Source organism: Notamacropus eugenii, chromosome 2 (genome assembly GCF_028372415.1).
Source record: "Notamacropus eugenii isolate mMacEug1 chromosome 2, mMacEug1.pri_v2, whole genome shotgun sequence".
NCBI classification, from domain to species: Eukaryota; Metazoa; Chordata; class Mammalia; order Diprotodontia; family Macropodidae; genus Notamacropus; species Notamacropus eugenii.
In genome coordinates this window covers 63,636,393-63,653,094 of record NC_092873.1, presented here as the reverse complement: position 1 = coordinate 63,653,094, position 16,702 = coordinate 63,636,393, and the positions used below count along the sequence as shown (strand labels likewise).

At 45.3% G+C, this 16,702-nt stretch overlaps 1 protein-coding gene across 7 annotated transcripts in view; it reads left to right on the top strand.

Annotated features, from left to right (window-relative positions):
- AGAP1 (ArfGAP with GTPase domain, ankyrin repeat and PH domain 1) overlaps positions 1-16,702 on the top strand; it is a 694,274-nt gene that overhangs the window by 276,693 nt on the left and 400,879 nt on the right. For all 7 annotated transcript variants that reach the window (XM_072640680.1, XM_072640679.1, XM_072640678.1 and 4 more), the window contains exon 3: positions 6,700-6,787. In XM_072640680.1, the coding sequence (XP_072496781.1) occupies positions 6,700-6,787 (88 nt within the window). The remainder of the gene's footprint in view (positions 1-6,699; positions 6,788-16,702) is intronic.

Here is a 16,702-nt window from a genome sequence, read left to right as displayed (position 1 = left end):
TTTTAAATTGTGGTTGGTGTCTTCATATCTTCAACCTTATTTCCCTGCATCAGACTTTTGTGCCAGGGCCAGAATGAGCCCTCTGTTGTACTTTTAGGTTGTGTGGGCCCTGGTTGGTCTTGACTTGTAATACATTGCTTTCTGCACTGACTTCCACCTCCTGGGGTGTGTCTGTGCCAATGATGCTGGTAGTCTTGCCCCCTGCATCTCAGGATCTTGTTAGGTCTCGGAGCTAGAGTGTCCAAGGCAGAGCACTTTTGTGCCCAGACTGGTCATTATTGCTCCAAGTAGTTTCTAAGGTCCAAATGGATTTCTAACCCCCTGAAGATTTTTGGGGGAATCCCTCCACTATTACTCCCTTTGGATAAAGAACTTTACAGGGTACAGATGCCTCTTGGAGGTTTCTATCTTGTTTTCCTGCTCTGGCAGAGAGACAGAGAGAGAGAGAGAGAGAGAGAGACAGACAGAGAGAGAGAGACAGAGAGACAGAGAGAGACAGAGAGAAAGAGAGAGAGAGTGAGTGTGTGCGTGTGTGCATGCCTGCCTTTTCCTGTTGTCCCTGGACTTCTTTTGGACTTGTGCAGTTCTGATGTGGTTAAGTAATTTGCTGTTGTTTCTTGTTGGAATTCTTGAACATTATTTGGTCTGGTGCTATTTTTAGGTTTTTTTCTGGAGTAGATTTGTGGGAGCTGGGATTGCCTGCTTCTGTTCAGACAGTCTTTTTTGTCTAAAGTTTGAATCCCCTTAGCTCACACATGAGGAAACTGAGGCTCAGGGAGCTTGAAGGAGTTGCTTAAGGGGACACTGGTGGCAAATATCAGACTCAGAGTCAGATTCTCTGCCTCCATAGCCATCTTCCACTCTCCTGAACCATGCTGTCTCCCGACTCTCCCTTCTTCCTTTCCTGCGTTCTTGAACATACAGAATATAGTGTCCCCTTTTCTTAATGACTCAGGATCATCATTATGATGAGTTCTGGTGGGGATTTGGGTCAGTCTGACTTGCCCCAGGTTGCCTCAGAGGATCCTGCCCACTCTGAAACTCAAATGGATTTGTAACGTACTGAAGATGCTGCTGTGGATACTGCTGGCATGAGGTCGAGGTGCGGTCTCAGCAGCGGCCCTCGAAGGTGACTTTTGGACAAGACTGGGAAGCCAGTTTGCTGCTTATTATTCACTTCTTTCCTCTTATACTGGAGTGACCTCTACCTGCTGGGCAAGATAACACGACTTCTTTGCTTCAACATTAATTAATGAATCAATGAATCAGCAAACACTTATTAAGCACCTACTATGTGTCTGGTGCAAAGCCCCATGAAAGGCAGATGAAGGAGACAGAGCTGGCACTGGCAGCCTTGGCTGAACCTTTGGGGCTCTGGAAATGCCTAGAGAGTCCAGTTTTGTTGGGGCCTTCTAAACTTAGCACTTACTATGTTCCAGGTACTGTGTAAGTCTTTACAAATATTACCCCATTTAATTCTCACAACAGCCCTTCAGAGCAAGTCCTAAATCATTTATGCTCATGCCTCAGTTTCCTCATTTGTGCAATGAGATTATATCTATGAGCTCAGGCTCCTAAGTCACCTCCCAGCTGTTGGTCCCAGTTTCCCTCAAAATGAGCTGATGAACCTTCATGGCCTTGAGGTCCCTCCCAGTTCTAGACCCATTATCCTCTATGTCTGTGCCTCCCAAGTTGCTTTGCTTCCTGTTTATTTGCCCTGGACCCTCCCTCTTCTGCTTTCAGTGCTTCCTCATTGGACCTGGTTTGGTGGCTACTGCTGCCCCTCGATTTCCCCCTTCCCCCTCGACTTCGTCCTGTCTCCTGTGCTTCTCCTCCTCTTTGGAACTTTCACCTGAAAACTCAAGTCTTTCCAGGTGTCCCATTCCAACCACACTGGCTCAGGGGGAAGCACAGCCTTTGGTTCTTCTAGACTGCGTTTATTCCTAGTGGAGTGGCCCATGTGTTCTCTTCGAGGTGTGGAGCTGCTCCAGAAACCTGAGTCTTTCTTTGGTGAGTTTGGTGACTGGATAATGGAGGTTCTCTCCCTTTTTGTTCCATTGTCCTTTGCGTATTGAAGATATTCAGTAAATGCCAAATGAATATTTGCATGCCCCGAACACTTGCAGCTTTGTGGACAGTTCAAAATCTCAGCAGCAGTCATGGTTTCTGGTGGAATCTCGTCAAACTGGAATCCTGTTTGGTTTTAATTGTTACAGGCAGCTTGATTCCCCCAGGGATGAATTTTTTTGGCTACTTCTGAAACAAATCAAAAGGCTCTACTGGCTCTGGGTCCCAGGTCAGCAACAGGGCTGGTGGTGGAGGGGCCAAAACAAGAGGAGAGGCTACACTTTAAGACAGCCATGTAACTGTCAGTCCTGGTAACTTGTCACTAGGCGTGGATGCTAGGAATCCTTCAGAAACAAGTTTTTTTTTTAATTAAAAAAAAACTACGATTCCCCTTCTGGCTTCAAGGCTCTGTCCCGAGTCCTCTTCTCTCTTGGTGATTTCAGCTGCTTCCGAGGGTTTAACTCGTTTCCTTCAGATCTCTATATCCAGCCCTGACTTCTCTCCTGAGTGCCAGTCCTGCATCAACACCTGCCTACTGGGTATTTCCACCTGAGCGTCTTCTAGGCCTCTCTCAGGCTCAGCATGCTCAAAGCAGAATTCCTTCTGTCTCCAAATCCACTTTTCCTCTAATAACAGTAAATATTTATATGGTGTCTACTAGGTGTCAGGGATTGTGCTAAGGGCTTTACAAATATTAACTCGGTTAGATCCTCACGACAACCCTGGGAGGTAGGTTCTGTTATTATCCCCCTTTTTACTGTTGGGGAAACTGAGGTAAGTAGCTTAATCAGCTTGCTCAGGGCCACACAGATAGTGTGTGAGGTTAAATTTGAACTCAGATTCTTCTGACTCTGTGGCACCTCCTTCCCCCTTAGCTGAACTTCCATTTTCTGCTGAGGGTACTAGCATCCTTGCAGACACCCAGGTTTTCAGCTTTGGAGTTGTCTCATCCTTGACTCTTTGTCAGGTCTCCTTGTTTTTGTCTCTATAATAGCTCTCACACCTGTTCTCTTGACTCCACTATGGGGCATCCTCCTAACTGACCTCTTGGCTTCCATCCTTTTCCTCTTCCAGTCTCTAGCTCTGCCAAATTATCATTCCTAATATATAGGTCAGCCCCCTACTCTACCACCTTGTGTAATTCCCAATTGCTTCTAGGATTAAAATCTTTAGTCTAATATTAGTCCCTTATAACCCTGCCTCCCACCCTCCAATCTTTGTCTAGTTTTCTTTCAAGTCATTTCAGTTCCTGCTTTCTCTATTCAGGTCAGACTGGCCTGATAGCTCTTCCTGCTACCTTACATCTCCCACTTAGGGGTTTTTGTCCCGGCTGTTGCCTGTCTTTGGAATGTACTCACTTCTCATGTTTAGAACCATCATATCCTCCCAGAAACAGCTCCCACAAAGTCCTTCCTTTTGTTATCTTTCTTCCTCTTGAAATTACGTTGCATTATTTTTCTTTACTGCTTTGTAGTGTGTTTGCATGTGTGCTGTTTCCCTCCAGTGGAATATGAGCACTTGTGTGTGTGTGTGTGTGTGTGTGTGTGTGTGTGTGTGTGTCCCTGGCACCTAAGCTCACTACATGCCTGTAGAACTGAAAGGAAAGATTCATGGAACAGAAAATGTACATTTCCGGGCTTTATGGGTTTTTATGATGTACACTGCTGCTTTGTGTTTGAAACAGCTGAGGACTGAGGACCAGCTGTTGTGGGATCATGGAAACCACCTCAGCTTTGGAATGGGCCAACTCTTTGTTATTCCTCTGAGTCACTTGCTTCCTGGGGAAAATCGCTTTTACATCTCTGTGCCTTGCGCTTAGCACAGTGCCTGACAGAGAGAGTAGGGGCTTGATAATTGTTTGTTGACTGACTGGTTGACCTTAGTTTCTTCCTCTCTAGAAGGAGGCCCTTGGATTGTAGTAACAGTACAGGTGATTTGCATTCAGCCCTTGCTGGAAAGGTCAGGAATTGTTTCTCAGCCCTGCAGGGTGGGCTTCAAGGTTCTCTCTCCTCTTTCTAGCTCTGAACTTTTCAGGCTCAGCTGAAACTTGAGCCAGGGTGAATGAGCTCCCTTCTCTCCCAGTTTCTCTAACTTCAGTCCCTTTTCACAGTTATCAGGCATCTCTTGGCCAGTTGCCTTTCAGACTTGGCAGAACTCTCTGCTTCCTTGTCCCCTCACCCCTCAGCTCTGCTCTCACCCAACAGAGTGAGACTCTCTCCTCGGACATCATCTTTTTTTATGTTATATTCATGATTCCTTAGTGGCTTTAAAAGTAAAACTAATTTAAAAAAAACTTTAGGAAAAAATTGAGCAAACTTCTGGGATCCTAGATTTAGAGGTAGCAGGGCCCTTGGAGATCATCTGGTCTGACCCCCTGGTCTGACAGGAGAAAACCAAGGCTGAGAGAGGGACTTGCCTAATGTCCTATAGGCAGCAAAAGACAGGGCTGGAATTTGAACCAAATCTAGCATCTTTTGTGTTGTACTGCCCTGCCTCTGGCTTTGGACTTGGGAGGAGCTATCTATTTTCTATCAGAACACTTTCAAACACGCTGCCTTTTGCCCATTTTCCCCATCTCATTTCTTCCAAAGTGGAACCTGTGCTACACTTCAGCAAAGCATCTTTCTTTCCCCTCGTTTGTTCCTCCCTTGACATGTACCTTTTCCTCTGTCCATGGAGGATGGAGGAATCCCATCCACTCCTTTTCCATGAACTTCCTTTCTGGCCCCTCACGCCTTTTCAAGTCCTACTCAACTGGCATTTCTTTCAGATTAGATCCACCTCTGTCTGTCCTAGGTTTTTCTTTGGTCTCCCTCCATGTTCATTAAATCCCAATTATTTTCCTTCTTTCTTATATTTTTGAGGTGAAAGGATATTTTTTCCACATGCTGTTTTCTTCCCTAATCAGAAGTGAAGTTCTCTGATGTCATTTTTCATGGGCAACTAGGTGGTGCCATAGTGCCCAGAGTGGCAGGTCTGGAGTCAGTAAGGGTCATCTTCCTGAGTTCAAATCTGACCTCAGACACTTACTAGCTATGTGACCTTGGGCAAGTCACTTAAACTTCTTTGCCTCAGTTTCCGGTTCTGGAGAAGAAAATGGTAAATTTCTTTAGTATCTTTGCCCAGAAAACCCCAAATGGGGTCACAAAGAGTCAGACATGACTGAACATCAATGACAGTTTTTCACTTACTTTTGCTTATGCTCACTCAGTCTGGCCAAGGAATCCTGTGCTCTGCCCACGACAGGTGATGAGGAAAGAGCGATCTATAACTCTGTGCCCTCCCTTCTTAATCAAACGGGAAGTCAAATGTTTACATTTGGAAATATGCTGAAATTGATAATCATACAAACTTTTTTTTTTTTTGCTTGCCCCCAGAGAGCAGGAATAATATCAGTAGATGGAAACTGAAAAGTGACAAATTTGGACTTGAGGAAAAAGGAAAACCTTCTGATAATAAGAACTATGCAAGCTTGGAATGGGCTGCCTGGGGAGGGAAGGAGCTGAGGGGGTCTTCAAGTTAAGGCTAGTGACCCACCTGCCCAGCACCTAGCACAACATCTGTCACATAGTAGGTTCTTAATAAATGGCAATTGATCGATGTCAGGGATATTGTCGAGGGAATTCTTATGTAGCTCTTAGTTGGACAGCCAAAGAACCTTCTAAGCCCAATATCTGTGGTCCTCAATCTCATCTTGAACCTCCCCTCCCTTGGTGTATTAGCCTAAACAAGCCTTCCTTCTGGGTCATTCCTCCAATAAATGATTCAGAGAAGAACTACTCAGCCTCCCTTCCTCTGGGTCTTTTAGTGTAGCTTTGCAGCTCTGCTCACCTGTTCCCATGTCTATAACCTCATTGGTCCATCTCCATATTTGATCCATATTTGATCACTCTGCTCAAAAAAGGCAGCCTGGCATAGTGCCAGAATCACTGAGTTTGAATCTGGCTTCAGATGTGTACTGGCTGTGTGACCTGGACAAATCCCTTAACCTCTCTGAGGCTCAGCCTTCTTACCTGCCAAATGAGAAAATTGGATTTACAAACCTCCCAGGATCCTTCCAGTCCTAGATTGGAGCATCCAATCTCTATTTTAAACCACTTTAATCAGTAATTAATATGCCACACCCTCTCCACCTCTATCACTGGCCTCTCCATCTTTCCATTACGTCACAATTCCTTTGATGGAAGCAGGTGATTCCAGGGGAGCTGGTGTTTACCCGCTAGTTTGTTGGCCATTTGGGGCTAGCCTTTCTTTGCCTTTTTGTCATCCACCGGGTCCTTTTGCTCCCGTTGTTCTCTCTCTTTCAGACTCAGCTCCTGGCTGTTTCATTATAAGGAGCTTAGACTTTTCTCTCTTTAAATAATTCATGTTTTTATATATTTATAGTATTTTATATTGACTTATCTGGGTGCTTCTGTTCTCCAACCACTCCCACACATAAATCACTTAGCCTTTCAGTGTCCCCAGAAAAGGTGCCAACCTGCATTGGCAGAGGGTGTTTTCTCTTCTGAAAGCTCCTTCTCCAGTCCCTGTAGACATCAGGGTGACATCTATAATAGTCTCTATTTGCCCTTCATGTGACCTCCTGGTATTAGTCCAACTGAATTACTGTTTTGTTTTCCCCCATTTTAGGGAATTGTGGGTAATTTGGCTAGTGGCAAGTCTGCGCTGGTACACCGCTATCTGACTGGCACGTACGTTCAGGAGGAATCACCTGAAGGTAAGTTATGGATGGGCTGGCCATCTAAGACTTGTGCCCATTTAATTGTTTTGTTTTATTGAACATAACTGCTACCATCAATATATTCTAGTACTACCCCTCTCCTGAGGAAAAAAAATCCCATCTAAAAGCCTAAAAGTATAATTGATGTTTCTGCAACTTAGTAGTAAACAAGATTCATTTACTTCAGCTATTGGAGCAGCAGGGAAAATTAGTTTTAAGCAGCGAGGTTGAATATGTTGCTTTTGTAAAAGGTTAGTCCTTGTTCATGAATAGTTATTCTGATGGGGAATTTTCCTAATCCTGATGCCCTGTTTCCATAAAAATATTTGTGCTCTCTGAAGGAGCCATGAGGATGGGAGCATTTCCAGTGCCAGCAGAAGCACCAATCCCTGACCTGCTCTAGCTGGATCTCATGAAGTTTCCCCCCTGAAATGTATTCTAAGCATGTAATTGGCATCAGGGAGAAAACGATTTCTTTTGGCTGCAAGTCTTTGAGTGACTCGATTCACGTGCTCCCAACCTTTTAATCTTTTTTTTTTGTTATGAGTAACTGAAATGGAAACAGTAATATCTGGGAAAGCTGCTAATTCCTTGTAGCCAGGTCAGAGTGTTCCCAAAGAAATGAAAAAACAAAGCGATTCTCAATGCTGTTGACTCTCCTTTGATCTTTTACTCCATCTCTGAGACACTGAATCTCTGGTTCCTTCCTTTTCTTACTGGCTGTTCCATTCTTTGCAGATGTGGATGCAGGTAACTATACGTTCCCTTCATGCAGCGCTTGTCTTGTTTGGAAGAGACAGGAGGCTCGGCTTATGTTACTGTAGAGTCCCGTCCCATCCTCCCCCTACCCCACCCTGCTCCTTGTTCCGTGTCATCATCCAAATGCTTTTTCTTTCTTTTTTTTTTTTCCCTTTAGATTTTAAAAACATCTCACTCTGTTTTGTCCCTTAGTTGTCCTCTTAGTAGTAGTTGTGAGTAGTTCCATATGTCTCCTATAACACCTGTTTGCGGTTGTTAACTCCTGTCCTGGACGCTGCGTCTTACCTTACTCTGAGCATTAATTCCAACACTTGCTGTTGCTCTCAGGGTGGGCTTTACTTTTCCCTGAAAGGTCAGCTACTCTGCTCTGAAACTGGAGGTTTGATCCTACCACCTCCAGCGTGGAGAAGGTGATGAGGAGAGAAGTTGATGGGACATTACTAGTTCATCACTTAGAAATGAGAATAGGAGAATGAGAATTGAGAATTACAATATGCAATTAGTAAGCAACTTCTTGGTCTCAGGTACCTTACTAGCCTCCAGGGTCACAAAGATGAAAGGGAGGTGGCTCCTGCCCTCAGGGAGCTGTGCTGGAGGAAGAAAAATATTCACTAATCTGTAAATTCAGGGAGTGAATAGAAGAAATACAAATCACTCCAGTGAGGGGAGAGCTACTAGGAACAGGAGGTGCTGGGTAAGACTCATGGGTTAAAAAAACTTGTCACAGCTCTGATACTGAGTAGCAGCTTGGTCACTGGAAATGAGAATTTCTGTGCTGGAAGCTGTACTGAGTGCTCGGCACATGACACAAGAACAAGGCAGTCCTGGGAAACATGGTATACACAGTTAAAAACAAACTGTATATGGGATATGGGGGAAGGAGAGTACTCAGACGCACACAACTGGCCAAAATATAGTAAAGGCAGAATGCTGTTATGCCAGCCTCTTGTATTTTCTTATATTTATCCCATTCTGATGATAAATGAAATTCTGATGTTTTCTGGGACAAACTGATTTGTTAGTGTTTGAAACTGAAAATGATGGATACCCATTTCCTGGCAAACTGAGGAAGTGGATTGGAATTGATCCTCTTGGTTGTATGATCAGCCCTCTGGTCCAGCTGCCATGTCATTTCAGCCCTAGTTACCTCCTTCTGTTACTGGTATTCAAGGCAGTGACAGTGGATAGAGGAACTCCCAGCAAGTGATTTCTAGTTAGATTTGTATTTTCCTTGAGATCCCAGTTGAGAACAATCAGGACCTAGAATCCGCTTGGTTCCTCAGGGTCAAGGAGCCAGTGAATGTATTTCTTTTTTGTCATGTTAGATGATCTCCTTTGAATCCTTTAAAAAAAAATCTTTTTATTACATTTGCTGTTCTCCCTTTCCACAACCCACGATGTGTGTTCCCATCATACTGAGGCGTGTCTAGTGAGTTGTCCACACTGTGTGAAATGCCTGTGACCCCTGGAAGGATCACCAGTGTCAGTGTAGTAGTGCTGAGTTCAATGCCCAGAGGTGGAATTCTGCACAGTGAGGTCTTGTAGTGATACCAAAAAAATGTGGACCTTTGTTATGAGTTCCACCTCAGCTACCTTTTTCTGTTGACCTTACTAATACAAAAATTGGCTTTAATATTTTAAAAATGGCATAGTCTTAAGTCCAGAGTCATAAGAAGCCATATTAAGGCTTTCATTCTCTCCACTGGCAAATGGAAAATTGCCCCCTTATCTCCAGCGTTGAACTCTAGGGATCGTGGGCCTGACTCCAGACCCTCCAGCACTGCTGTCTTGCAGCCTGTTGAGGGACCTACCCCCAGCCTCACCACTCTCAAGCTCCCCTTCTTCTCTCTGGCTCCATCTTTCAGATTGAGATAAGTTTTTTTGTTGGCCCCAGGGAGCTGTAACTAGCTGGAATTCTGAGCTCCTTTAGGTCAGCCACTCCCCACTCCTATCCCGTCAGCTGGCCTGTGCCTAATCATGTCCTCACTGCTGTTCTCTTAGCCCAATGGTCATGAGGTTCAGCCCTCCTTACTTTCATTAGCAGTGACACTGGCTGGCTATGAGTACGAGTGCTGGGAGGGAATCGGGAGAGGAGGTGAGCTCACTCTCTTTTTGGGGAGGGGGGCTGGTGCTTGCCTTGGCTTCCAGTGCCACCCCCATCATCCATTGTCTCCACCTCCAACAAACAGGATCTTGAAACTCATTTATTCCCCAGACTAGTGGTAAGGTTAACATTAGCAGAGCAATGGTGCTATCAGCAAACACAGAAGGGACCTTTTGGGGGGAAAACCTCAAATAACCAGTCTGCACAGGTTCCCTCTACCCCTCTTAACACTTCCCCTCATCCCCAGTTATTCTTATGAACGTCACTTAAAGTAAGAAATTTTGGCTTCTGGTCAACTAAATGAGCTGATATCAGTAAAGTACTTTGAACTTTGCTGATGGAAAATGTTGCATAAGTAATAAAATTTAATGCTATCCCTAGAGGAGCAGCCTGAATCGGTGTGGATAGTGCTGGCCCAGGAGTCCAGCAGACAAGACTCCCCTCCCACTGCCATCCCATAACTGGTGGGTTGAGTGACCATGGGAGATTCAGTTTGGCTCTCAATGGCCCAGACATGTCTCCAGGATTTTACGTGTCAGAATATGTGCTGCTTTGAATTGGTAAAGGCAGGTTCCACAGTGGGTACTCATCAGTGAAATGATAGGTCTGGTCCCCTCAGATTCCATGATCCCTTCTCAGTGGTATGATAGAAGAGATTCTTGTTCATGTAGGGATCGACCACATGGCTTCTGAAGTCCCTTCTGTCTCTGAGATTCTGGGAAATATTGTCACATAATTTAGGCCTGTGTGCCATATAGATTAGGCTCAGTTTTGTTTTCATGCCAGTCTAGAGCTCAAGGAGAGTCTACTCAAGCCCACCTGTAACATGGTGCCTGGTACCACAGAAAAATGTATATTGTAGAAAAGCTCTGGATTTGGAGTTAGCAGACCTGGGTTCAAAGCCTGGCATAGTAATGTGTTACCCCTTTGACCCTAAGCAAGTCCCTTGACCTCTCTGCACCTCAGTTTCCTCTTATGTAACAAAGGGGCTAGATTAAGGTGTTATTTCCTCTCTTGAAGAGTGAGGAGGCATTCCTTGGTCATCTTCAAGCAGAGACTGGACAATCACTCGTTCAGTATTTTATAGCAGAAATTTCCACCCCCCTTTTTTTTCATTTCATTATTGATTGGACTAGACAGAGGGTCCCTGAGGTTCATGCCAATTCTGTGGTTCCATGAGGTTTCTTTCAGCTCCAAAGGTCTGAGCCAATGAGCTTATACTATTGGTGTGCCCACAGCCCTGCCCTGTCATGGGAGGTCATAATGGGTCTCCAATATGGCACCCATTGCACATTCAAACCTGCCTCACTAGCTCCAGTCGCAGCGTCCATTTTCCCATTTTGCTGGCAGACCTTCCCTGTGGACTTGCTGGGGCCTCTTGCCCTTTTCTGCCCTTTGTTGTCATGCCAAAGTACTTGTCCATTGTAATCTCTGACAGGTTTTCTCCTCATAGCTCCATATTTGTGATCAAGGGCGTGGGATTGGCTTTGTGACATTGGTTGTCGTTCAAGGGCCTCTAAGGGTCCGCAGAGCTCCTGGCTGGCCTTTTGATTTACAGTTTGTTCTTTTGATGAGGCTAATCTCAGCTCTCCACCTTCTGCTGTATTTGCTCTTGCCCCTGGCTAAGAGAATCGAGGGAGCTGCCTGCTTGTGAAGGGGAGCTTCCTCAGGATTTGGGGGAGGAATCCTGGAAGCCTATTTTTCTTCTGTTTCCCACCATCATCTCTGTGCTGAGAAACTGTTGAGTTTGACTGGGGCGCTGGTCCCAAGCTGAAAGATAGCTTTCTGAAGCACATGTAGCTTTGTTTTTTGCTGGTCTTTTCTGGGACCCAGGACTTTTAACATTCACATATACACATGCTTGATGAAGAGTGTAAGAGCAGGAATGTAGATAACTCATTCTTGAGAAAAAGCTGAAAGAAGGATTTCTCAAACCCTCTATCCATATAAGGGTAAATCATGGCCAGGTGGAAAGAGCCCAGACAGGAAGTCTGACGATGTCCATTCAACCCTGAACCTGTTTGACCTTGGACAAGTCAGTCTCCATGAGTCTCAGCTTCCTTCCCTGTTAGAAGAGAGGATCGGACTCCATTGTATTGAGGGTAGTTCTCAGTTCTGTATTGCTGCTCCTAAGTCACTTGACATGGCTCAGCCTCAGTTTCTTCCTCTGTAGAAAGGGGGTGGTGAACTCGGTGCCCATCTAAGACCCCTTCTGGCTCTGCATCTGTGACTATTAAAGCCTCTGTTTTGGGAGAAAGGAGTGAACATGGATGGCAAGTGGAGGCCCCTTCTAGCTCTTACCCTGTGCTTCTTGGAGACAACCGTGTGCTCAGGAACACGTGGACACCGGGACATAGGGGGGCAGTTTAGAGGGATTAGAACTGGTGACTCAGGCCAATTCAGCAGGTATTTATTAAGCATCTACTGTACAGAAGGCACTTTCCATATGCCAGGGGCTGGAGAGATACTGCTCACATTGCCCCCCCCGCCAGTCTGCATTCTCCTGAAGGGAAAACACGGATCCATGCTTTGCCTTTAACTATTTGTGTTACCCTAGGTAAGTCTCTTAACCTCTCAGTGCTCTAGGCCCTTCTTGAGGACTAGAGGTGGGTCAAGTCATGGCCCCATTTGGTGACTCAGTTTCTTCCTCTATAAAATGAGAGAGTTGGACTTGATAAACAATAAGGTCCTATCTATTTCTATATTTTGGTCCCTGATGTGCAGGGAGGGCTTCCTCTTTATGCTTAAGTCATGGGTCTGAAACCACTCTCAATAGCCCCCCTCCCCAATATACACACAGAGACACATCTCCCCTGAATTTAAATGTTGGATTAATTGTAGCAGAACACTAGGCAAGAGTATGCTGTTGGGGGGAAATATATATCTATACGTGTGTGTGTGTGTGTGTGTGTGTGTGTGTGTGTGTGTGTGTGTGTGTGTGTGTGTATTTTAAACTGCCCTGAAGGTGAGCTCTTATCAGCCTAATATTTACTCAGAAAATTGATTCCACAGTGGATAAAGACTGACTCACCTTATGGTAGTGCCCAGAGATGAGATGAACTTGAGCATGACCTTGACTTTTCTGGCTATGTCCCAGTGTTTTCCCCATGAGGGCTTGTCCTTCTCTGGACATTTAGGGTGGTTGAAGAAGCCCTTATGAATCACCTTCTCTGTGGGAGACACATGATGGGGAACCCCTAGGAGTGCCCCCTGTATCCATTGAGTGTCTTATCTCCAGCCCTGAGTTCTGACAGTCCCTCCCAGCTTGGTTTGGAGACTGGGCTTGACCCTTGGAGGAGCCCGGGCCCCAGTCAGAGGGGGGACCAGCATGACTGGGCCTCTTCTGTTCCTTCTCTACTATAACTCATTACACTTCCAGGCTCAAAATGAGCCTTGCCTCATCTTCTAGTTTCACAGATTTAGAACCAGGAAGGGACCTTGGGTCATCCAGGCCACATCCCTCATTTACAGAGAAGGAAACCAAGGCTCAAAGGAGGCCTTGGACTATTTTTTTACATATTCTCACCTGTTCAAGGTGAAGCTTCCATAGTAGATCCTTAACTGACTGCCTAGAAACAGCAGGGCCAGGATCTGTTCTCTGACTCCCACATCCACAGTCTTGCTCGTGGGAGGACAATGGGTGCTTCTGAGCCTCTGGGTCCATCCCTGGAGTCAGGAGGCCTTGAGTCTGATGCTCATCCCAGACTCTGAGCAAGTGACTGCATCTCCTGACCCAGACTCTAACCCTGGCCCTGATTCCCATCCTTAGTTTCCCCATTTGCAAAATGGGTCTAATAATGGCACTCCTTAGAGTTTCAGAAGGCTCAGGGGCGGGGGGGGGGGGGGGGGTCTGCTAGGCCCTCCTCATATCCATGTTCAGGAGTCATCAGTAAGAGGAGTAATATGGCCGTCTGTCCTCAGCCCCCTGAGAACATTTGGCCAACATACTTTCATTTCCTGCAAGGACGTGGCAGAGCCCTTTAGGGGGATCAGAGCATCAGCCTTTAGAGCTAAAGAGGGACATTAGAGGTGACCCTGCCTACCCACCTCTTTTACAGATGAGGAGACTGAGACCCCAGCAATGAAGCCATTTGTCCCAAGTCACCCAGCTTTGTAAAGAGCAAAACCAGCCCCTTGGGCTCCTAATCAATCCTGTGCCATCCCCACTGTCTCATGCTGACTCCTAAATCTCAGTTCTTTCGTTCAAAGTCCTGAAACTTTGCCAATTGGAAGGTTGGGTTGGGGAGGTGAGGGCAGGGTGCAGATGTTTTTAACAAGAAGTATTTCCTTCATTCGGGTGTTCTAGTGCAGGAGACTGGCCAACCTGATTTCACTTATGGGTCTTATCAGAAACAGGAGACCCAAAGTCCCAGTAATGGAAGGGTGCCAGACGGGTCAGCCAGGGAGCTCTTTGCAGTGAGCTCGGCACCTTGTCCAAAAATAAGCAGAGCAGAGAAAGCCCAGTCCAAAGTGGACTGGCCAGTTCTCCAATCTGATCTCTGAAGACTTATTAAGCACCTCTTATGGGCCAAGCCCCAGGAAACAAAGACAGGACGAAGCAGCACCTGCTCCCAGAGTGAAGAGTTCTTCAGTCAGTCCATTAAATAATGCACATTTATTCCGTATGTCTGACACTGAGCTAGGCACTGGGGAAAGATACAAAGACAAAATGAGATAATTCAAGGAACTGACATTCTTCTGGCAAGAAGTAACTTATCCACAGATGACTGGATAAAACATGTTCTTAGAAATACAGAGGAATTTGGGAGTGGGATGCAAACAGATAAGGTTTCATGGTGGAGATGGCTGCTGAGCCTTGGTGCAGTTATGTACCTATGTCTAGGTGGCTTGGGAGTGGGGCAGGGTGGGCTTGTAATCCTAGGATTTTTGATTTAGAATGAAATAAACCTTAGAGGACATGCAACCCAACCTCTTTATTTTTTTAACTTGAATTAATTAATTTGATAGGAAATGATATTCTTTGCAATGAAAAAGCATATCATTTTAAAAGTCATCCATTCATATCAGAATTAAATCTTCTTCCTTACTACATGTTACAAAATGATTCAAATTTGACAGATGAATATACATATAACTCATACAAATATAAAAGTAGTAGTAAATAAGCTTAAGCCAACCGATAAGACTTTTGACCAAGATGACTGACTGAGCCAGACGCTGACTGCAGAGTTCCCATGTACCCACTCTGGTAAAAGTCTGGAATTTTCACCAAGCTGAATAATAATAAAGACATCCAGTGAGAAACTACAGTAAGTGATTCCTTCCATTCTAGTACTCAAGAGGCCTTCCAGAAGCCTATGGAAAAATAGGAAAGGGGGCAGCAAACAAAGCCAGAGTAGGGCAAGGAAGCCTCCTAGTGAAACCAAGAGGAGCCAGGGACACATGCAACCTACAAGGTTCTGTGTCCAAGGGCACAAGCTCATTTTACAGATGAGTAAACTGAGGCCCAAAGAACCAAAGTGACCTTCGATGCTACAAAGATACCAAGTGGGATTCAGACCATTCCACATTCTGCTTTCTTCACTGCACCATGCCTGACATGGAATATGTTAGGTTTTAACCTCCTAAGGAATGAAAGCAGAGGAATCTGTAGTTATCCCTCTGTGCTTGAAATTCCCAATTCCCTGACCTCACTTAGGCTCCTTGTACTTCTCCTTAGCATAAGTGATCTCAGAAGCCCCAGGCACGTCTCTTTATATCTAGTGGTGGAAGGTGGTGGGTGGACTCTGAGCTCTGAGGAAGTCACCCTTCCTTGACCTGTGACCTTGGAGGAGTCTTTGGAGTTTCTCCATCTTTTGGCTTCACTTTTCCAGAGACCCAGTTCTGAAGCTGGGCAGCTCTGATATTTCCATCACAGGCAGCTTGGGGAATGTACCCATTTCTGGCCAGCTCCCAGCCAGGCCTGCTCCCTGAGTTGAGTCACAAGCTATTCCCCAAACATCTATCTATCTGCCCAGAAGCATTTTTAGGAGATGTATCTATTAAAAATGTAGCGAGTGAGTAAAAGGGATCCATGCATCCAAAAAAAAAAAAAGTCATCTGGTAATGGGTTGGGATTTTGTGCATGTGTGTGATTTAGTTTTTGCTAACCAACCATGCCCAACATCAGGCTCCAGGGTGTGCTCACTCGCTGGGTGATCCAATCCACTTGCTGGTTTTTTTTTCTTTAAAGTTGGTCTCCCTGATGCCTTTTGCTTTCGTATCAGTCATTTCCAGATTCCCCTTCCCCAACACACATATGCGCACACACATACACACACACGTATACATACACACATGCACACATACACGTACACACATGCACACACACCCTCCCCCCCACACACACATGCTGAACTCTCTGTTGTAACAAAACAAAAACAGTTCAACAGAAAGTGCCCACATAGTGACCATATCTGAGGAGGTTTACACGTTCTGCCCAGCTTTTGTATTTATTTCTAAAGGTGCTATTTTATTTAATAACAGGTTGGGTTTGATATTCCAAGGAAAAACCACATATACTAAAGCCTTGCCAGCCTCGAGGATGAATTACTTTAAAATTTCAGTTTATTGTTTAATTTTTAAGCCCAAATGAGCTCGGCTCCTCCCAGCTTCCCTGTTTTCGCTGAGGGCACTGCCATCCTTCTGTTCAGTCCTCAGGGTCATCTTTACCTCCTTCCTCTTCCTTTTTTGCTGGTTTGGACCTTTTTATTAACTTACCGATAAAACCATCCCCCTCGCCCCTCCCCCCAAAACCTTACTATTCACTGCATGAGAACAAGACATGTTTACATATATATGTGTCTATGATAGACGTGTTGTTGATACTTAGACGTTTTTGGTCCATTATCAGGCAACCTATGATTTCCTTGGGCAGACATCAGTAAGACCTGTGATTTCATCAATTGATGGATATTTCAAGGGGAAAAATTCCCTCCACTGGAGCGAGTGTTCTGGACCTTGTACACAGATGTTTGAAGCTCTGGAAGACCAGAGCTAGATCCAGCATCCTAACACACACTAATGTATGACCTTGGCAAAGTCACTTA